Source organism: Juglans regia, chromosome 13 (genome assembly GCF_001411555.2).
Source record: "Juglans regia cultivar Chandler chromosome 13, Walnut 2.0, whole genome shotgun sequence".
Classification (NCBI taxonomy): Eukaryota; Viridiplantae; Streptophyta; class Magnoliopsida; order Fagales; family Juglandaceae; genus Juglans; species Juglans regia.
In genome coordinates this window covers 35,626,283-35,645,106 of record NC_049913.1, presented here as the reverse complement: position 1 = coordinate 35,645,106, position 18,824 = coordinate 35,626,283, and the positions used below count along the sequence as shown (strand labels likewise).

Below are 18,824 nucleotides of genomic sequence, written 5' to 3'. Positions count from 1 at the left end.
TTCGCTTGGAAATCTTGCAATATTGAAATCACCTCCTATACACCATGGTAATTCCCACCAACTGATTACTCCAGCTAATTCTTCCCATAACATACTTCTATTACTATCCAAATTTGGCCCGTAAATACCAGCAAGGGCCCACATAAAGTTATCTTCCACATCTCTAAAAGACACTGCCACTGTGTGCTCCCCTATAAAGTCTTCCATTCTCTCCACCACTCTTCTATCCCACATCACTAACACACCCCCCGATGCCCCATCAGCTGCAAGATAAGCCCAATCCACATATGTGCAACCCCAAATACTTCTAACAATCCTTCTTGTAACAAATTTCAGTTTGGTCTCTTGTAAACATACAATATCCGCCCTCCATTCACGAAGTAAATTTTTTATTCAAAAACGTTTATTTGCCTCATTGAGCCCTCACACATTCCAAGAAACAATTTTCGGTTTCATAAAATAAGTGCTCTTCCCTTCCCTTTGGATCTCTCCCGGCTTGCACTACCCTCATAGTTAAGAGACCACATAAGCCTGTTTAGCTCCCTCTGCTTTTTTGAAATTGATTTTTTTGGATGACCAGCTTCAATGACTGTGAGCAGTGCCATGAACTACTCCTCATAACCTTCACACTCCATCCCTACAATATGTTGAATTTCTTTTACCATTTGTAAGACCCAATTCGAAGCATTGAACTGTTCCGGAAGTAAACAGTTTAAAGGACAACGTTCCCCCTCCCTATTAGTCCATTGCGAGACTGTCGGCTCATACTCCCAATCTGGAGGTCCTTGTATCGGAATAATGCTCATATTCGACCCCTCATCTGCCCCCACGTCCCTTTTTTCTTCTGAAACAGTGTCTTTGGGAACAACCGTGTCTTCCACTTGCATCAGAGCCTTCGTCGGAGCTGCTGCTGTCGACAGAAGGGTTGCGTCCTCCTTCTCCTCGCTCGCCGGCGTTATCTGGTTCAGATGAGCTAGAGAAACAGCACCAATGCACTCATCGGCGTCCTCTGGCTCACAAGGGCAATCGAGAGGGGTCTCTGTCACCCCTCCCGCCGTCGTTTGCGCCATCTGCAACTCCGACGAGGGTATCAAACTCCCGCCGGTCGAAGGCCCAAGGCCTTCCTTCGACACTGGCTTCCACACGGGCTTCGCCCCCCCCCCCCCCCCGACGCATACAAGCTGGCTCATGGGCTTTGCCCCTCACCCCCGTCTATGTACAGCCCAACCTCATCTTCACTTGGCCCATCACCCAAAACCAAGCCCACCCCCATCACACTATCGTCCTCAACGCACCGTTTCACCCAATTCATATTAATCTACAGCTCATTCATTTGCTTTTGCATTTCAGCCAGAACTCGAATCATCTTCTCCTTATTTGGCCCAACAACAGCTCTGCCACCACCCTCAATACTCAGAGCCCCTACAGACACAACTCCATTTCCTGACCTCTGCAGTGCTGCCTCTCCTCTCCATCGCGTCGAAATGTCAGAGACGACACCCAGCCTGGCCTGTTCAAGATTAGCCCATTGCCCTTGGTTGCTGGAGGGCCTCCATGTACGATTGTGTAGAAGGCACAGCCATTGTCTCTGGCAATCCGAACCTCCAAGCGCCACCGTCATTTCCAGCCTCCCTCAAAATCTCTGTCAGCTTCCTCCAGCCCTTTCCATCTCTATCTTCTGGTATAAAGATACATTTTCGCCGCCCACCCCCTCTGTACTCCACCAGAGCCATGAATACACCTTGGGAGTTTGAGCACCTCTGTGCTATGAAACAATTATCCCCTTCCCGATAGCCTGTATAAAATTTCTTTCTTTCCATCTTCAGGCAGTCCTCTAAGGCTTTGATGAACCAGCATGTTGTAGCCAACCCCAATCGCATGTGTTTTACAAACTTCCATCCTCTTTCCGTAATGAGCACCCCATGGCCCTCCCTCGACACCTCAAATGATTTCAACTCAATGACAACCAGTTTGGAAGGACCCATCTTCTTTCCCGTATGACCAAGAGAAAACAAAATCAAACACCCACAATCACCATTGCAAAATAACAGTGTACGGAGAGAAAATGCAAAGGCTTTACCAATTTATCAAAACAAATCATATTCCTCTCACTTGACAGAAATAGCTTTGGAAAGGTATTCTTGAGAAGACAGAATGAAGATAGGGTGGAAACCATTGCAGAATCACGCCGATTGAGAGTACATCAAATCGGACCGCCACTTACTTTGTCTATATTTCACCTTCCAGCAGGTATAGCCAACTGCATTGAAAGTTTAGAAAAGGGAATTTAATGGGGGGGAGGTGCAGAAATTTCACTTGGTAAGTTGGACCAAAGTCTGCTTCTTAGTAACAGGTGGATGCGTGGAGATGCAAACAATGATCCCTTTCAACAGGGCTTTCCTGGAGAAGTTGTTATGATTCCATGCTAATGAGAGAGAGAGAGCCTTTGGAAGATGCTAATAGAGATTAAATATTTGAAATATATGTAAGTTCTCAGTTCCGAGTCCCAACAGAAGAATATTTGGAATACAGCTCCCATGGGCACATTCTTCATTTGGGTGGCAGCATTATGGAAATCCTTATATTGGATAACAAGGAGGCAACAGGTTATGGTGATAAACTAGTGCTGTATATATAGAAGGAATGGAGAAACAATGTATCATCAATCACTCCATTGTGACATTAGTGCTTCGAGACAAGATCTCTTTAGCCTCCTTAGATTAAATTAGGTATGCTACATTAGGGTAGCACAAGATTGGGAGTTAGAGGTTATTTCCGAATTTTTTGCCTTACTATATTCCATCAGGGTGAATGAGGGCAACATAGATAAGATCAGTTGGAGCCCTTCCAAGAAAGGTAGATTCATGGTAGATTCACAGAGATCGTTTTACCAAGTTCTAACTAGCCAGGGCATGACTACTTTTCCATGGAGGAATATATGGAAGACGAAAGCTCCTCTAAAAGCAGCTTTCTTTGTTTAGACTACTTCCTTAGACAAGATTCTTACTACAGACAATCTTAGGAAACGTCATGTAATGGTGGTGGACTGGTATTGCATGTGAAAGAAGGATGGGGAATCTGTAGATCACCTGCTTCTACATTGTGAGGTGACCACAACCTTGTGGGATGATTTTTTATGGGAATAGGATTACCATTGGTCATGCCTCGCAGGCTGGTGGATTTTCTAGCAAGCTGGAGAGGACTCCAAGGTAATCCATAAGTGGCAGCAATATGGAAGATGGCCCTTATATGTATGTGTTGATACATTTGGCGGGCGAGAAATGATAAGAGCTTTGAGCATCTTGAGAGGACAATGGATGAGCTTAAAAGTTTTCTTCTTTAAAACCCTATTCTTATGGGCGGGGTCATTTATTTCAATGGACTTAATATCCATGATTTTCTACTTTCAGCTGTAAACCCCTAGTTAGGTACTTCTTGTGTATACATCATGTGTACTTAGGCTATGCCTCATTTTCCTATGAATAAAATTTCTTGATTACCTATAAAAAAATGCTAGGAAGGCTGGTTTGACAGTCAACAAAGTGAAGCCTAGTGGAAGATGATCCTGATTGTCTAAAAGTGGTGCATATGGAAGAAGAGAAATGACCGAAATTTCAAGGATTGTAAGAAGGCAGTGGAGGAGCTAAAGAATTTCTACTTAGAACGCTTTATCATAGATACACCTAACTGTTGTATACACCCCGTGCACTTAGATAGTACCTTATTGCTCAATGATAAAATTATCTTGTCAACAAAGAAATAACTTCAAGACAGTAATTACAAAACTCCCAACATTTCAGCCCCTTAAGCAAAGATAGCAACATGAACAACACCTGCCTGGATGAATCTTTAAGTATAAATACAAAATACAGATATGTGTACAACCAGATAACAACACAACAAGCTAAAGCAAAATAAACTATTTACTAGAGAAAACCCTTACCCTAATTTTCTTGATTCTCTTAAACTCCTCAATCCCATGTTCTTGGGTCTCAGCCTGCACAGATAGATTGTTCAGGACATGAATATTTATTGAGGACCAAAAACATGCACCTAAATTACACACAAAATATTAGACCTTTGCCCTCTGCTCCAAGCTATGCTTTTCGCAGTAAGCCTTGTGCTGAAACTTTCCACCCAAATTCTTTATATTCATGTAGAGGCCAGTGCTCCTGGCACATGTTGGATGAAATGTGGCCTGGCAGTTACCATAGTTACACTGCAGAAAAAGAAATCATGATTGGTTAACTATCAATGATCTCACTTGGAAAGAGCCCCATGCAGTCCAATATAGAAGATTTGTTTTTTATCAGTCCATGAAGTCCAATACAGAAGATGAAAGCAAAAAACTTTCTGATGATGCTAACCCTTATGCAGACACCAAGTTTGCGACGGCAGATATAGCAAACATCAGCCTCCTTCAAAATTGTCCCCTTCATTTAATCACCAAAAAAGTAAGGTGTCAGAAAAAAAGATATTGCAGACTTAAACCTAAAACTTGCACAAATGTTAAGGACAAAGCACAAGTACCAAGCCTCATCCAGATTCAAACACTAGAAACATAATCAGAAGCACACATTCACACTACTAATCTAATTGATATATAATGTGATTCTTTCACAACATAACATACACATACCATTCCTTCAACTTGATTCACTTGTCCCCTTCTGAATGTTGATTCAAAGACCCACTAAAATATGAGGAAGAATATAAAATTAAGTATAAGAGAAGAAAAATAATAATGAATCAAATAGACGAGGAGAAAAAACTTCACCTCGGCACAAAAGGCATGGACCCATTCACCATTTGAAGACTTCCTAAAAGCACCAGTTGTGCCACGACATAAACCACATTCCACAACAAAAAAGTGCTTCTCCCAAACATTGACAGTTGGAGCTCCATAGTTTCTAGATGATAATAACTCTTCACATAATTCACAGTACCATGGCCCAGTAGATTCTTTAACACTACGATAGCAACTCAAGTGAACAGCAACCTGTAAAATAAGATATCATTAAAACTCGAGCAGAGAGAACATCAAGTTTTTCAAGGAGCAATTTGTGGCTAAGGCTAGAAAACCTTGCAACTCGAACAAACTAATATCGGATTTAATAATGTCTCAGACCGACGGCAGACATCACACGATCTAGGATGTTCCTTAGAAAGATCAGATGTTGAATTAACAAAATCAGTTTGTTTTTCTAATGAAATCCTTGGGGCAGCAAGCCTTGAAAGCGTCTCTTTCCGAGGCATCAACTGCATGCTGATGCCAGACCTCCCACTATTAGAGGTATTCAAACTCATTGAACTCTGAAAAGGAGAAAAAGAGATGTAAATTATCAAAGAGATCACAACACTAAAAGTTATTTGCTTCCCACGCAAAGGGTAAAAATTTTAGAGATATAAATTAATAACCTCCTGTTGAGCTGGGTCATCATTCGCATCTTTCCTAAATGAAGAAATCCTAGAGGATGCTGCAGCAGCAGCAGTTGCAGCAGCCAGCACGGCTTGTGCTTCCTTATGCTTTCTCTCTTTCCTACCCTGTTTTTTGGCCTCTCTAAGGTCACCAAGATACTGATTAACAAGCACAGAGTCCCATCTTTGCCACCGTGCCATGTCAATCTCCTGTGGTAAACTCTTAGCAATGTTACAAATTAAGTTATCTGCAAAAAAAATTCATACCCAATGCAATAGTTAAGGTTACATGTCACAGTTGCCAAACAGGAAAAAAAAATAACATTACTTCCCAAAACTCCTTGTAGCAAGGAACCAAAAAGAGTAGAAGAATAAATGAGTAAATTAAAATCCCGAAATATTCTAAATGATAAACAGGACAAGGAAGAGACCTGTAAACTGCTTTCTTGCAACCGCATTGCCTAGTAACCTATGCTGAAAATAAATAATTTCTCCTTCCACTTCATCTTCTGGAGATGAGTCTAAAACTCCCATTTTCATAGCCGTAATCGACTGGTCTAAATGCAATCCATCAGATTTGCAAATCATGTTATTGCACTTTGAATCTTGATTTAGGTGATTACAGCAAACACTGGCATTGGAAGAAGCCTCCAACCGAGAGAGTTCACTCTCCCTTGAAGCTGCCAAGGGAAGCACCAGTTAGAATTATCCAACAAACATGAAGAGAACAGAAGAAACATTACCATCAAAATTGTTTCTTGGATTCTTTAAAAGCATCCCCAATTCCATCTGCAATAATTTCTTGCTAATATATGGGTGGATGTAAAAACTAGAAACTGCTTTGGTTTTCCTACATTAAATAACGAAAAAAAAATCACAGAAGATCATTTAGAATAACAAAATGTAACCTGCCAGGGCTCAAACAATGACAATATAAAAATAAAAAATAAAATAAAATAAAAACATTTACATTCAACAGATGAAAAGAGGTTCTTTGCAAATCTTACATGATATCAGAGACTACTGAATTTACATGCTCTCCATTCACTGGAGCATTCTGCCCAGGACTGACAACCTCCTCCAAATGAACCCTCTCGGGAAGGTTGCAATTTGAGGTTCTAGCTGCATTGCCTGTCCAAAAAATGCTATTTGTATCAAAGGAGACCCCGCGAAAATACACTGTAAAAATCAGAAGCACCCAAGGTAACAGCAAGAAATACAAGGGATACAAAAGAAGAAAAAAAATGGGTGCTCAAAATTTGAATAGAGGAAAAAGAAGAATCTTGTAATGAAAGCAGCCAATGCGTGTGAACTCAAAAGCAAAACTCAACAAAGTCGCGGGAAACTCAAAGCCCCAGACTATCCATCTATTTTTTTCTAACCAAACACTCCATGCAGGACAGTGGAACAGTGCTGTAATTCACACCTTACAAGTGCCCAAAAAATCACTCTTTGCAGCACACTGGCATCTCCACCAAACTGCTCGACTAACATGCAGCGCCAGTCAGTACTGACCTTCTGAGATTTTCCAGCATCAGGATCTTTCACAACTCCATGGCCTCTTTGCTCTTCAAAAGAATTATCTTATAAATGTCATTTTCAATCAACATAGAAACAAACAATCATCTCTATCTTCCTCTCCAGCACCCTCATACACCATCATAACATAACTAGCTCAGGTCAACATACCCAGGGTGCAAACTGACACTGATGTTGACAATAGCATTACATTCTTTATCTCTAGACACTTTGCACTTTAAGAGGACCTAGGCATACTTCTAATGACACCGATTGTTTGCACCCTTTTGAAAAAATTGGTTGTTAAGGTATCTTAACTTACAAAATACTTGTTTTTTTTTCTTTTTGATAAGTAAGAAATTTATTTAAAAACGTAATTAGGCATAGCCCAAAGACACAAGAAGTGTACAAGAGAGAAAAACCTAATTACAAGCTAACCCTGAAAAACAGTACAAAAGTCAAGAAGACTATTCCCATCCAATACAATAACTGAAGCCCAAAGCAACAAAGTATGAAAAAAGAAAGTTCTAATCCCTTCCACCGATCGTTCTCTATTCTCAAAACAGCACCCATTTCTCTCATTCCAAATCCACCACATAAGACAGAGGTACCATCTTCCAAACAGTTGCTATTTGACAATTTCCTAGAATCCCTCTCCAACATGCCAAGAGGTTCACCACCCACTTAGGCATCACCCAAGCAATTCCCACCTTAGCAAAGACCTCGTCCCACAAAGCCTTGGACGCATCACAATGAAGAAGAAGATGATCCACCGATTCACCAGATCTTTTGCACATAAAGCATCAAGCCATTGCATCGATACCACGCTTTCTTAACTTGTCAATGGTAAGAATTTTCCCATGAGAAGCCAACCACCCGAAGAAAGCCACCTTAAGAGGCACCTTGCATCTCCAAATATTTTTCCAAGGTAAAAAGTCAGTAGAAGAATATGACGCCAAGACCTTGTATAAAGATCTAACAGAGAATTTCTTATTACCAAACTGATTCAAAAGTAAATGGGGTCGGTACCTTTTTCCAGGGTTCACTTTCAGTTGAAGATGGGGTCCTTCCAGGGTTTTGAGCACTTTGGATGAAGCAGACGAGCCTCTTTCAGAAGATGAAAATGGGGTAACAAAAGGTAGTGCTTCCCCCCTGTTCTATGCCTCCTAAGGGAGCAGCAGGGTCTGGGTTATCCGGGGGGGGAGCACCTACAAGCAATATTCTCGTCGATGGATGACGACACCTATGCCGGAGGTGAAGGAACCTTCAATGGTGACAGCAACAATATAGCTGTTGAGAAGGTTCGGGATTTGAATGCAAGATATGGTGGAGAGGAAATTATGGGTTTGTCGTTGGTGCCTTGTGAGAAGGAATATTTAGGGTCAGGAGTGCATTTGGGAATTGTGTCTGGGATAATGTTGTTCCCCTGATTTCTCTTCCTTCGATAAGCAATATAGCAGTTCACCATTGGATTGGGTTCTGCATAAGGTTAACGAGATTCAACATTGTGTGGGGATTTCATATGAAGGATGTGAAGACCAATTTAAAGCACTACTCACTGTGATTGAGATGGGTCGCTCGCTTGAAACCAAATCAAGATTTAAGAAAAGCAGGGAGTTAAAGCATCTTTATTGGGCAATCAACTAAGATGCTAAGGGAGGTAGTTCAAGTCGAGTGAAGACTAAGGCCCATTTGGATTTATAGTTGATTTGAACTCATCTCATCTAATCATTACAACTTTTCCAAATTCTCATACAAAATATAATAAACAATTTAACTTTTTCAAATCTCAAAACCTCACCTAAAGGGAGGGCATTATGAAGCTGTCCTCGTAGTTTCCGGTAGAGTATTAAGAGACGTTTGGATTCGAAGATGACTTGAGATGACTTGAGATGGATTGTGAATAGTAATGAGATAAGTTGTAAATAGTAGTAAGATTTGTGAGTTAAAATTGCTGAATAGTAATGAATAGTAGTGAGATGAGTTGAAATGTCCTGCGAATCCAAACGTCTCCTTAGTCTTACGGGAAACACAGGGTTGCGGTTGGGGTTGGGGAGGTGTGTTCTATTCCCATTCGGGCTTGGTGTATTTTGGATAAATTTCTATTTTCACAGGCTTATTGGCCATTAGGGGCTCTCTAGTATGGGCTAGGTGTTTTCTTGTATACGCCCAGTGTACTTAGTTACTCCTATTATTTTTTTTTATAAGTAAAAATATTATATATATAAATCAATAGGAGTAACCAAGTACACTGAACGTATACAAGAAAACACCTAGCCCATACAAGAGAGCCCCTAATGACCCAAAAATTCCATGAAACCTACCCAAAATACTTGGTTACTCCAATTGTTATTAACATATATAATATTTTTATTTATAAAAAAATATATATCCTCCCCTCCAGAGTTTATGTTTAAAGCATAAAGCAAGCTGTAAAAATCAGAAATGTCCCCACTTCTCAATCTTGGACATCTCTAATAAAACATGCTGACCACTGAATAAAGCCAGCAGTATTATCCAAGTAATCAGCCACGGAAGCACCTTTATTCAAAGCAATTCTAAAGAGAGGGGAAAACATACTTCAAGGCCTCATCTTCACACCACAAGTCATGCCAAAAACTGATTTGATTTCCCCTACCCACCTCAAATCTGAAATTTCTGAACTCCCCCCATCCATTAGGGATGAATTTCCCCACTCCCACACCATATGCCCCTCTTACTTCGTTAGAGCACAAACCACCCCAAGAACTCCCATACTTTGCATCAATAACAATTCTCCAAAGAGCATCCCCTTCTTGATGATAACTCCACAGCCATTTCCCTAAAAGAGCCTTATTGAAAGTTTTCAGCTTTCTAATCCCCAAACCTCCCAATGAAAGAGGAGTGCAAATCTTATCCCACTTAAGCAAATGGAATTTCTACTCATTCTCCATACCGCCCCACAAGAAAGCACGAAATATCCTTTCCATTCTATTAGGAAAAAGAGATAGATAATAGGTTGGGATATTAGATAAGGTGCTCTTGATTAAAGTGATCCTACCACCTTTGGACAGATAAACCATTTTCCAACAAGCCAATTGACATTCAATCTTCTCTATAATCCCATCCCAAATAGCCTTGGATTTGTGAGGTGCCCAAAGGGAGACCAAGATACTTCAAAGGCAAGCTAGAGACTTTGCAGCCCAAAATATCAGCCAAATCCCTTATATTATTGACCATACCAACAGGAATCATTTCAGACATTGATAAGTTCACCTTAAAGCCTGATACAGCTTCAAAACATAGCAGGAGAGCCCGTAGAGAACGAATCTGATCAGAATTTGGCTCACAAAGGATTAAAGTGTCATCCGCAAAGAGTAGATGAGAAACATTAACGCTGCCATACGAAGGACTGCCCACAGAAAAGCCCAATATGAATATTTTTAAATTATTTTCTGATCTCAATCTCCACTTAGCTTCCCCCACGGAAGAGGTCTGCTCCACAGCTGAAAATTATTTCTTACCATTGAACACCTTCCCTTTTCTTGATTGGTAGTATTGAACACTTTCCCGGAAATACTTTTGACCAAAACAAATAGAGCCAAAATTATTTAACTTCTAATGCTAAAAGGAAATACCAAAAACCTGAATCATATCTTCCCTTTTTTTATAGGAAATAAAAACCTCAACCACATCTTTTTCATGAGTGAACCAGAATCGTATCTTACTGTTAATATAACTCCTCCAATTTCTAAAGTTGAGAAAGATAAAAAGAATAGAGAACAGAATTTAATAGGATTCAAAATATCAGATTAGACATAATCAACAAGCATGGAGACAACTGCTATATTCAAACACATCAATACGAAAATTTAAAACCCGACACTGCACAGGTCACCAAGAACATGAACAATTTTTAAAACCATGGCAAAAGAAATTAGAACAACTTCTAGACCAACAAAGAAGATTTTTTTTTATTATAAGTAAACCAAAATAAGGAGTCAAAGAGGTAAACCTTCACATTTAGGTGAACGCTTCGGCAAAGAATCTTCAGTCTCATCAGCCTCATTGGAGTACTGCAAACAAAAATGAAAAAGAATTGTAAAACATATGTTTTATAAAACTAAACATATAAGATCTAGGTTACTGAAATGTGTAAATAGAACTCCAGAAATTTATAAAAATAAAAAATGAAAAAAAGGAACTCCAGAAAACTTCGGCAAATAGTTTAACATTTGCAAAAGGAAAATGATTTACACACAACATTTTTTACAACACTTTATACAACTATGTTTTAAATGAGAGGTATTTTTGTAAAACATCTTATAAAAGTAACATTATTCTACAAAAATACCTTGATTATATAACATTGTTGTGCAATGTATTGTACAATGTGTTGTGTGTATATCATTACTCTTTGAAAAACATATATGGAGAACAAGTGCATTTCTAACAATAAACCACCTATTTATGACACTCTCAGAAGGGCAAATGCATGCCTCTTATTGCTCCTCCTCACATTCCTAATTTCAACTGAGCATGCTTTTTAAGATGCAAAACCGAGAAGTATAACCATCTCCGACAACAAACAAAGGAGATGGGGCCCTATTCCTTTAAAAATTTAAAAGATGGTGGGTGTATATGGCCTAAACCTTGATAACACAATAAGATTATTGTGAGATGAGTTGTCAAGTCTTTGTAGTTTCTAGGGCACATAGGAGGTGATTATGTAACGCTCCAATAGAAGACTCCAACCAATTGTGATACCCCATATGATAAATATAAGAGTAGGTGGTGTATGGGATCCCACATTACTTGAGAATGAGAAGTTTTTGCTCTTTATAAAGTTTCAATGGGACTCCAATTATATCAGTGACTAGTCCTTTTAGAGTATAGGTCATGTGATTTGGGCCTTCCATTGGGACATTACAAATGGTATCAGAGTCTATCCCAACCAAAAATGTGGGACTCCAATTATAAAGTTTCAATGGGGCTCCAATTATATTAGTGACTAGTCATTTTGGAGTATAGGTCATGTAGTTTGGGCCTTCCATTGGGGCGTTACAAATGGTATCAGAGTTTATCCCAACCAAAAATGTGGGACTTGAGCCGTGCCACCAACAATGGCCTAGCCCGACGAGGACATCAAAAATCTAAGAGGGAGAGATTGTGATACCTCATATGATAAGGATAAGGGTAGGTGGTGTATGGAATCCCACATTGCTTGGGAATAAGAAGTTCTTACTCTTTATAAGATTCCAATGGGACTCCAATTATATCATTGACTAGTCTTTTTGGAGTATAGGACATGTGGTTTTGGTCTTCTATTGGGACGTTACTGATTACAATGTCACTTGGTTCACAAGTGAAAGGTGAATCCAGCATCAACTCATCTATGGTTAACTTACCTTTCGAATATCTCTCAAGTAGGTGGCTCTTTCACGTGTCCAGCAATCAAGATAACCCATCATAATCAAGAACTCATAGATTCCTGGTATCTACTTATTTGTAGGCACATTTCTCGGATCTAATTGAAAAACGGCTTCCTAAGTTATGTTCAGACCATTTATCTATCACCCTAAATTGCAGGGGCATTCAAGGGGGTTGTAGATATTTTAAGTTTGAGAACATGTGGTTGAAATTTGAAAGCTTCATTGATAAAATCATGCAACGGAGGTCTTCTTACCTCTTCCAAGGATCCCCAAGTTACATCAAGGCTTGCAACTTAAGGCATTGAAAAAAGATATAACGAATGGAATGAACAAATATTTGGCAATGTGAAATGTCAAAAGAACTCTCTTGGAGGAGGCAAAAGCTCTGTCTAAAGATGGGAAATCATGCAAAACTCAGGTGATTCTAGACCTTGAAGGGTTACCTACTTGGTGGCAAAATTCAAGGGCGTTATGAGTTAGGCAAGGGGATAAGTGCACTAAATTCTTTCATCGAGTGGCTAGCCCACACAAGAGGTACAATGCTATTGAGATGATGATGATGGATAGTTCTACCATTCCAGGGTAGGAATGGTAGTGGGACTACCACGGTGAGATTTCTAGAAATATGAATAAGTTATGCCACAAACATACACAGATAATATAAACATGACTAAATAATAAACATGAGTATATATGCATGAACTTCAGCTTGCTTTCATAAAACTGTATTTTTTTTCTCCCGTCTAGATTCCTCATTATCTTTCATAGAACAAAAAAGCATACTTTCTTTCTTAAAAACATCATGCATCATCTTTTAGTCTAGCTTATGGTACCTCACGGCTCCAAACTGTGTGCACCTACTAGTTATCTTCACCACACAACAGGCTTTGAGAAACGTCAGTCCCTTCAAATCAACCGGAAATCAAGGATCATATTGTACATTATCATCAGCACCTACTTTTTGAACACTTCGTGTGGAGACTAAAGCTTGATGGCTTACTATTTGAAACCATAGACCAACAAGGAGTAGGGAGGCTTGAGAAGCCTTTTGAAGAGATGGAGATTAAGTGGTAAAAAGCATGGCTAGTGACAAAGCTCCAAGTCTCAATGGATTTTTTTATTGAATTCTTCCAAACCGGAAGGGAAGTGGTTAAAGATGACATCACAAGGGTCCTTTTCAAGAATTCTGTGCTAATGAAAGGGTTGAAAAAAGCCTCAAAGCAACCTTCGTAGCAATCATTCCTTCCTAAACAACCTGGTACAAGAAGAGTTTTCCACACTTTATCCTTGTGGGCTTTTGTTATTGTTCTTAATGGAGCTAGCTTTTATGATTTTCTGGTATCCCCAATCTAGCCCCTAACTTGTAACTGGGTATTCTCTTTGTATACTTCATGTCTACTCGGGCTTTGCCTATTTATTTTATTCAATAAATTCTTATTTTACCTATAAAAAAAACCTAGTACAGTAAAGGTCAGAGATAACTGTCCCATTAGCCTTGTGGATGGGGTGCATAAAATTCTATCAAAAGGCTTGGCAAATAGATTGAGCCCACTAATGGAGAAGATTGTACTCTCTTTTTTTTATCAATAAAAGAAAAATATTATATATATGAATGAAATAGGCATAGTCCTTGTACACAGGAAGTATACATAAGTACTCCTAACTACATTCTAAAGACGATAAAATAAAGACAAGAATTCCTGAATATTATCCCCATCTAATACAATAGTAGAAAACCACTAATGGAGAAGATTGTACTGAAGCCCCAAAACCACTTTGTAAGAAGATGACATCCTTGATTTGGTGCTTATTGCTCATGAATGCTTGGATGGCAGGCAAAAGTCAGAAGAAATGAGGATACCTTGCAAGTTGGATATGGAGAAGGCCTATGATTTAGTGAACTGGAATTTCTTGCTTCTATCTGCTTATGATGGTCCGCCCCTTGTTGTGTTGCATTTTGTGATCCTCCGCTCTAGTCTACGTTTTTCATATAGCCGGCTTTGGGGAGAAATGTTTTTGGATAGCGCATTGTATTTTGAAAGTTCACTTCACTATATTGATGAACGGCACAACAAGAAGCTTTTTTCAATAGCTCCCGAAGAGACAAAGATCCACTATCTCCCCAACTTCTTGTTATTGCCATGAAAGCTCTCAACAAAATGATTATTGGTATTGCATATGGTCATTTCTCCATGGGTTTTCTGTGGAGGATACAAACATTGGCACACCAATATTGCTCATCTCTTATTTGCATATGATACCCTTATTCTTTGTAGTGTCGACCAAGGCCAGATTAGTTCTTTGCGAGAACTTTTATAGTGCTTTGAAGCTGTTTCTGGTTTGAAAATAAATCTAGCAAAGTCAGAATTGGTTCTGTTAGGAATTATTCCTGATGCGGAGAACTTGGCTAGCATTCTAGGTATAAGGTATCTTCCTTACCCATGAAATATCTCAACCTCCCTCTATATTTAATGTGGTGTACTTGGAACGAGAGGAATGGTCGTTGTTTTGATAATAGGGAACACTCATCGAGAATAAGAAAATTGCTTTTTTATTCTTTTTTTTTTTTTTTACAGTTAGTAAGAAAAACTTTTTTTTAACAGGTTAATAAGAAAATTTTATTACCAAGAATAGGCAAAGCCTAAGTACACAGGACATATACAAAGGAAATACCTACTTCACACTATAAACGAAAAGAGACTAAAGCAAATCCTGAAAATTATCATCATTCAATACAAGAGCCTTAGCCCACAAACACAACATGCTAAAGAAGAAATCCCAAAGTTCTCCCATTGAGTATTCTTTGTCTTCAAAGCATCTCCCATTCCTTTCCAACCAAAGACACCACATCAAGCACAAAGGAATCATCTTCCATATGGCAGTAACACTTTTTCTCCCTTCAAAACTTAGGGACTAGTTTTAATGACTTTTAGACTGTTTTTCACAGCGCTTATCTTGTAATTAGGTTCATCTCCTATATACTTATTGTGTACTTGGGCCTTGCCTAATTACGTAGATTAATAAATTCGTCTTACTTATCAAAAAAACATATATATCTAACCCTAAATTCAATACCAATATACGAAAAAAACTATATGCTAAATTCAATGTTCTTTTTAGGGAGAGGGATAGCTAAACACACAATTCAAGCAAAAACAAGAGATCTTGACCTCAATGTTAGTAAAGCAAAATGGAAATCCTGTCTGGAAAATCAAAGAACTGAAAGGACTCAAGAAACAAATAACGTTGGGTAATTGTCGATGTTATACCTTTTATTGTAGCTCCATGTACAATAAAAACATCACTTGCATTAGGTTCTATCGCTTGTAAAGTTCTCCAATAGTTTTTTTTTTTTTTTTTTTTTTAGTTAAGTTCTCCAATAGTTTCTGTTTTAATGACTACATAAACTTCACTTCTTCTGAAATGCCATCAACTCAATAGATGGTCCCTCTGATAAAAGATTTGCCACATACTTTATATGGGTAATGCAGGCAGCAAGAAACTTATTTTTGTTTAAAAGTTTTTGTTTAAAATAAAAACATATTGTCGAATTTTATGTGGATTCACAATTATATAAATGGCCATGTTGCCACAACTTTATATGAGTGACACAAGTAGCAAGAAACTGGTTTTATTGTCAGAATCACGGGCATTCAAATAATTGTCGGAAATCTGGGAATGAACCGTATTGGGTCCATTAGGATTATCATCTCTTTTCTATTCCTAGTTTAATATAATTTCAAAAAAAATATATATATTCCTATTATATATTTCTTGGGTACTCAGACTATGCCTTTTGACTTGTTTAATAAAACCCTTGCTTAGTTTTCAAAAAAAAAAACAGTATCAAGTCCAATGGATTATATTTTTTTTTTTTATGTCGGGGAACCTCTCCAAGGCAAGGCCCTTTGGACCCACCCCTACAGAATAAACCCCGATCCCGTGCACCGCACTCTCGGAAGTTTCCCAACACGGAACTGGTTAAAACACTAGCTTTTCACCAGGGGATGTGATCCCAAATGATTGTTTGCACCCATGAGGTGTTGAACCTTGGACCTTGAAGGGAGTAATACCCCAAGACCTTGAAGGGAGTGAATATAATAAATATAATCCAAATCCAATGGATTATATTTTATATTATTGGCCTCGTATATTATTGGGTTTTATTTGTGGGTATCAATAGTTATTCAGCTCAAGCTAAGAAGTCAAGGCCCCAAGATTCCAAATCTCATTAGGGTTAGATTTTAGTTGGCTATACATATATCAATGTAATTCAGACAAAGGAGAATTTTGCTTTCTTAGAGGATTGTGATATAACCCCAATCCAAGGTGTGATGCCAAGGATAACCTAGGTGTGATGTTTAGGTCACCTAGATGTGGATGTTAGCAAATTATATTATTCTTCTTTTTTTTAGTTTCTAACAACTTCCCAAGTCCACAACTTTAAAAACCCCCTATGCTTAAAACCACAAATCATTCTGTAGATCATCATCTCTTCAGCAGCCCCAAACTTGAGTTTTCTCCCCTTTGTTTCCCCTCCAAACCCCACCCTTTCCCTCAAACATTTAAAAATCCCAAACTCCCGAGCATGTACCCACCGCAAAACCTTAACCCCAGCTTCCACTACACCCTAGAATAAGCTGCTCCCACAAAAATCCAGCAACTATTAACTCTTTTTTCCGAGAACAATATCCATCAAGATTCCATATTTTTTTAAACCAAATCAATATTTCAAGCCTTTAGATAAAAAAAAAAAAAAACCCGAACTCTATCAAGACAGCAACCTAGAGCTCCTTTCTTATTCCTGTACTACATCGAATTTGGTATCAGAGTTTGTTTGGCTTGCATCAAGTGACCTTAGGCATACGAACAGATCCCACTATGGTGCTGCAACATCAGACCATACATTGAATCATACACACCGTGACCAGTTAAGTCACACAATCAGATGAAAGGATCCAATCTCCAAACAATAGCACCACTTTCAGAACTCAAAAGTGGGCAAGAGATAAAAGGGTTCACGATTCCACTCGAACTAGTTAGGGTGGAAGAATCTAGAGAACACGGAAGATGTCATTGTAAGGTACCTGACTATAAAGAGCCTGAACAAAACCAACTTTCCAGGGGAAAAACAGATTATATACCTATAATATCCATGACAAAATGACATCAAAACTAAAAATGTGTTGTTGCATAGAATTTCACCAGGATAAAAATAATAGTAGAAATTTTCAATAAAAGCTTAAGTGGAAATTTTCAGTTGAAATAAACAAAATAGTGTGGCAGAGCCTCAAACAATAGAGGAACATAAAGCAAGAAACTGAAGGGAGGATCAAAATAAAATATAAAACTACTGCTAATGTTTTCTCCTTGTTTTCTCAAATGATCCACAGCTACAACTTCCAAGTGCGACTCCAACAGAAGGATGACTTGAGAATGACAAAATAAAAGAACCTTACAAATGAAGAAAGGAAAAATTAATACGCCCATGAAATGACTTCAAGGTAATAACTACATGAAGGAAAGTTCAAGCAGTATTGACACAGTTACCAAGAACTGGTAGAACAAAGTATGGGATTTTATGTAAAAGGTATTAACAAGCTTGCCATTCTCAGCACGAACCCATGTCCAACTTCTACTAGGGGATAAAACCAACGTGCATGATCCCCAATCCAAAAGCACCGATTAAATTTCTTTCTTTCCAACAAACAAAACATAATCTCTGAAAAAAACCAAACTTACTAAAAGCTCCAAGCAAATAAGTATAAGATTGCAAAAAAAAAAAACAGATTATAAAATGACTTACCTTTTCAGCAGCATTGGAGATTGATGATTTACTTGAACTATATGGATCTCTGCTGCAGATTGGATCTACTTTAATCCTATCCATCACCATTCCATTGTCACTCAAAATATCATCTGACGAACATATTAATTTGTTATCCTTCGAAATCCTAATGTTGCTTTTGGTTCTTCTCCGCGGGGGTACTGACTTAACAGTAACAGGGTCTGGAATATGAGACTTCAATACTGTTAACGCATCAGATTCAACAGCTGTCCCAACTTCATCCTCACATGAACTTGCTGAATTTGCTTTAGCTTCCAAATTCTTCTGTAAGGTACTCATATGAGTGTGATTTCTAAGCCATTTGAATATTTTGCTTTGTAAGTCAGGGACCATGCCAGCATCCTGCAGAGAAAGTGAAGACAATACATAAAAGAAAGAGCAAAATAATTAAATGCTAAAAAGTGCGGTCAGAAACTAGTCACCAAGGTAAAAAATTAAATTAAATTAAAAAAAATAACTCGTTAGCGTATTACAGAGAGTGTTGCTGTTAATGAATCAGGTGAAATGCCAATCTCCAATGCTACATCTTGCACATTGATTTTTCCTTGATCAATCAACTGCAAAATTAAAAAGCCATTACCATTTACAATTCCAACCTAAATTGAATACAGATTATATAATTGACCACC

At 38.4% G+C, this 18,824-nt stretch overlaps 1 protein-coding gene across 7 annotated transcripts in view; it reads right to left on the bottom strand.

Moving 5' to 3' along the window:
* Positions 1-18,824, bottom strand: part of LOC109013157 — a 44,241-nt gene that overhangs the window by 12,833 nt on the left and 12,584 nt on the right. For 6 of the 7 annotated variants that reach the window (XM_035684633.1, XM_035684632.1, XM_035684637.1 and 3 more), the window contains 13 exons: positions 18,669-18,752; positions 18,154-18,537; positions 10,931-10,991; positions 6,426-6,597; positions 6,162-6,268; positions 5,850-6,098; positions 5,419-5,666; positions 5,083-5,313; positions 4,778-4,999; positions 4,640-4,693; positions 4,368-4,433; positions 4,079-4,219; positions 3,944-3,997 (listed from right to left, as the gene is read on the bottom strand). In XM_035684633.1, the coding sequence (XP_035540526.1) occupies positions 3,944-3,997; positions 4,079-4,219; positions 4,368-4,433; positions 4,640-4,693; positions 4,778-4,999; positions 5,083-5,313; positions 5,419-5,666; positions 5,850-6,098; positions 6,162-6,268; positions 6,426-6,597; positions 10,931-10,991; positions 18,154-18,537; positions 18,669-18,752 (2,073 nt within the window). The remainder of the gene's footprint in view (positions 1-3,943; positions 3,998-4,078; positions 4,220-4,367; positions 4,434-4,639; positions 4,694-4,777; positions 5,000-5,082; positions 5,314-5,418; positions 5,667-5,849; positions 6,099-6,161; positions 6,269-6,425; positions 6,598-10,930; positions 10,992-18,153; positions 18,538-18,668; positions 18,753-18,824) is intronic. The other variant, XM_035684636.1, reaches the window with a different exon arrangement.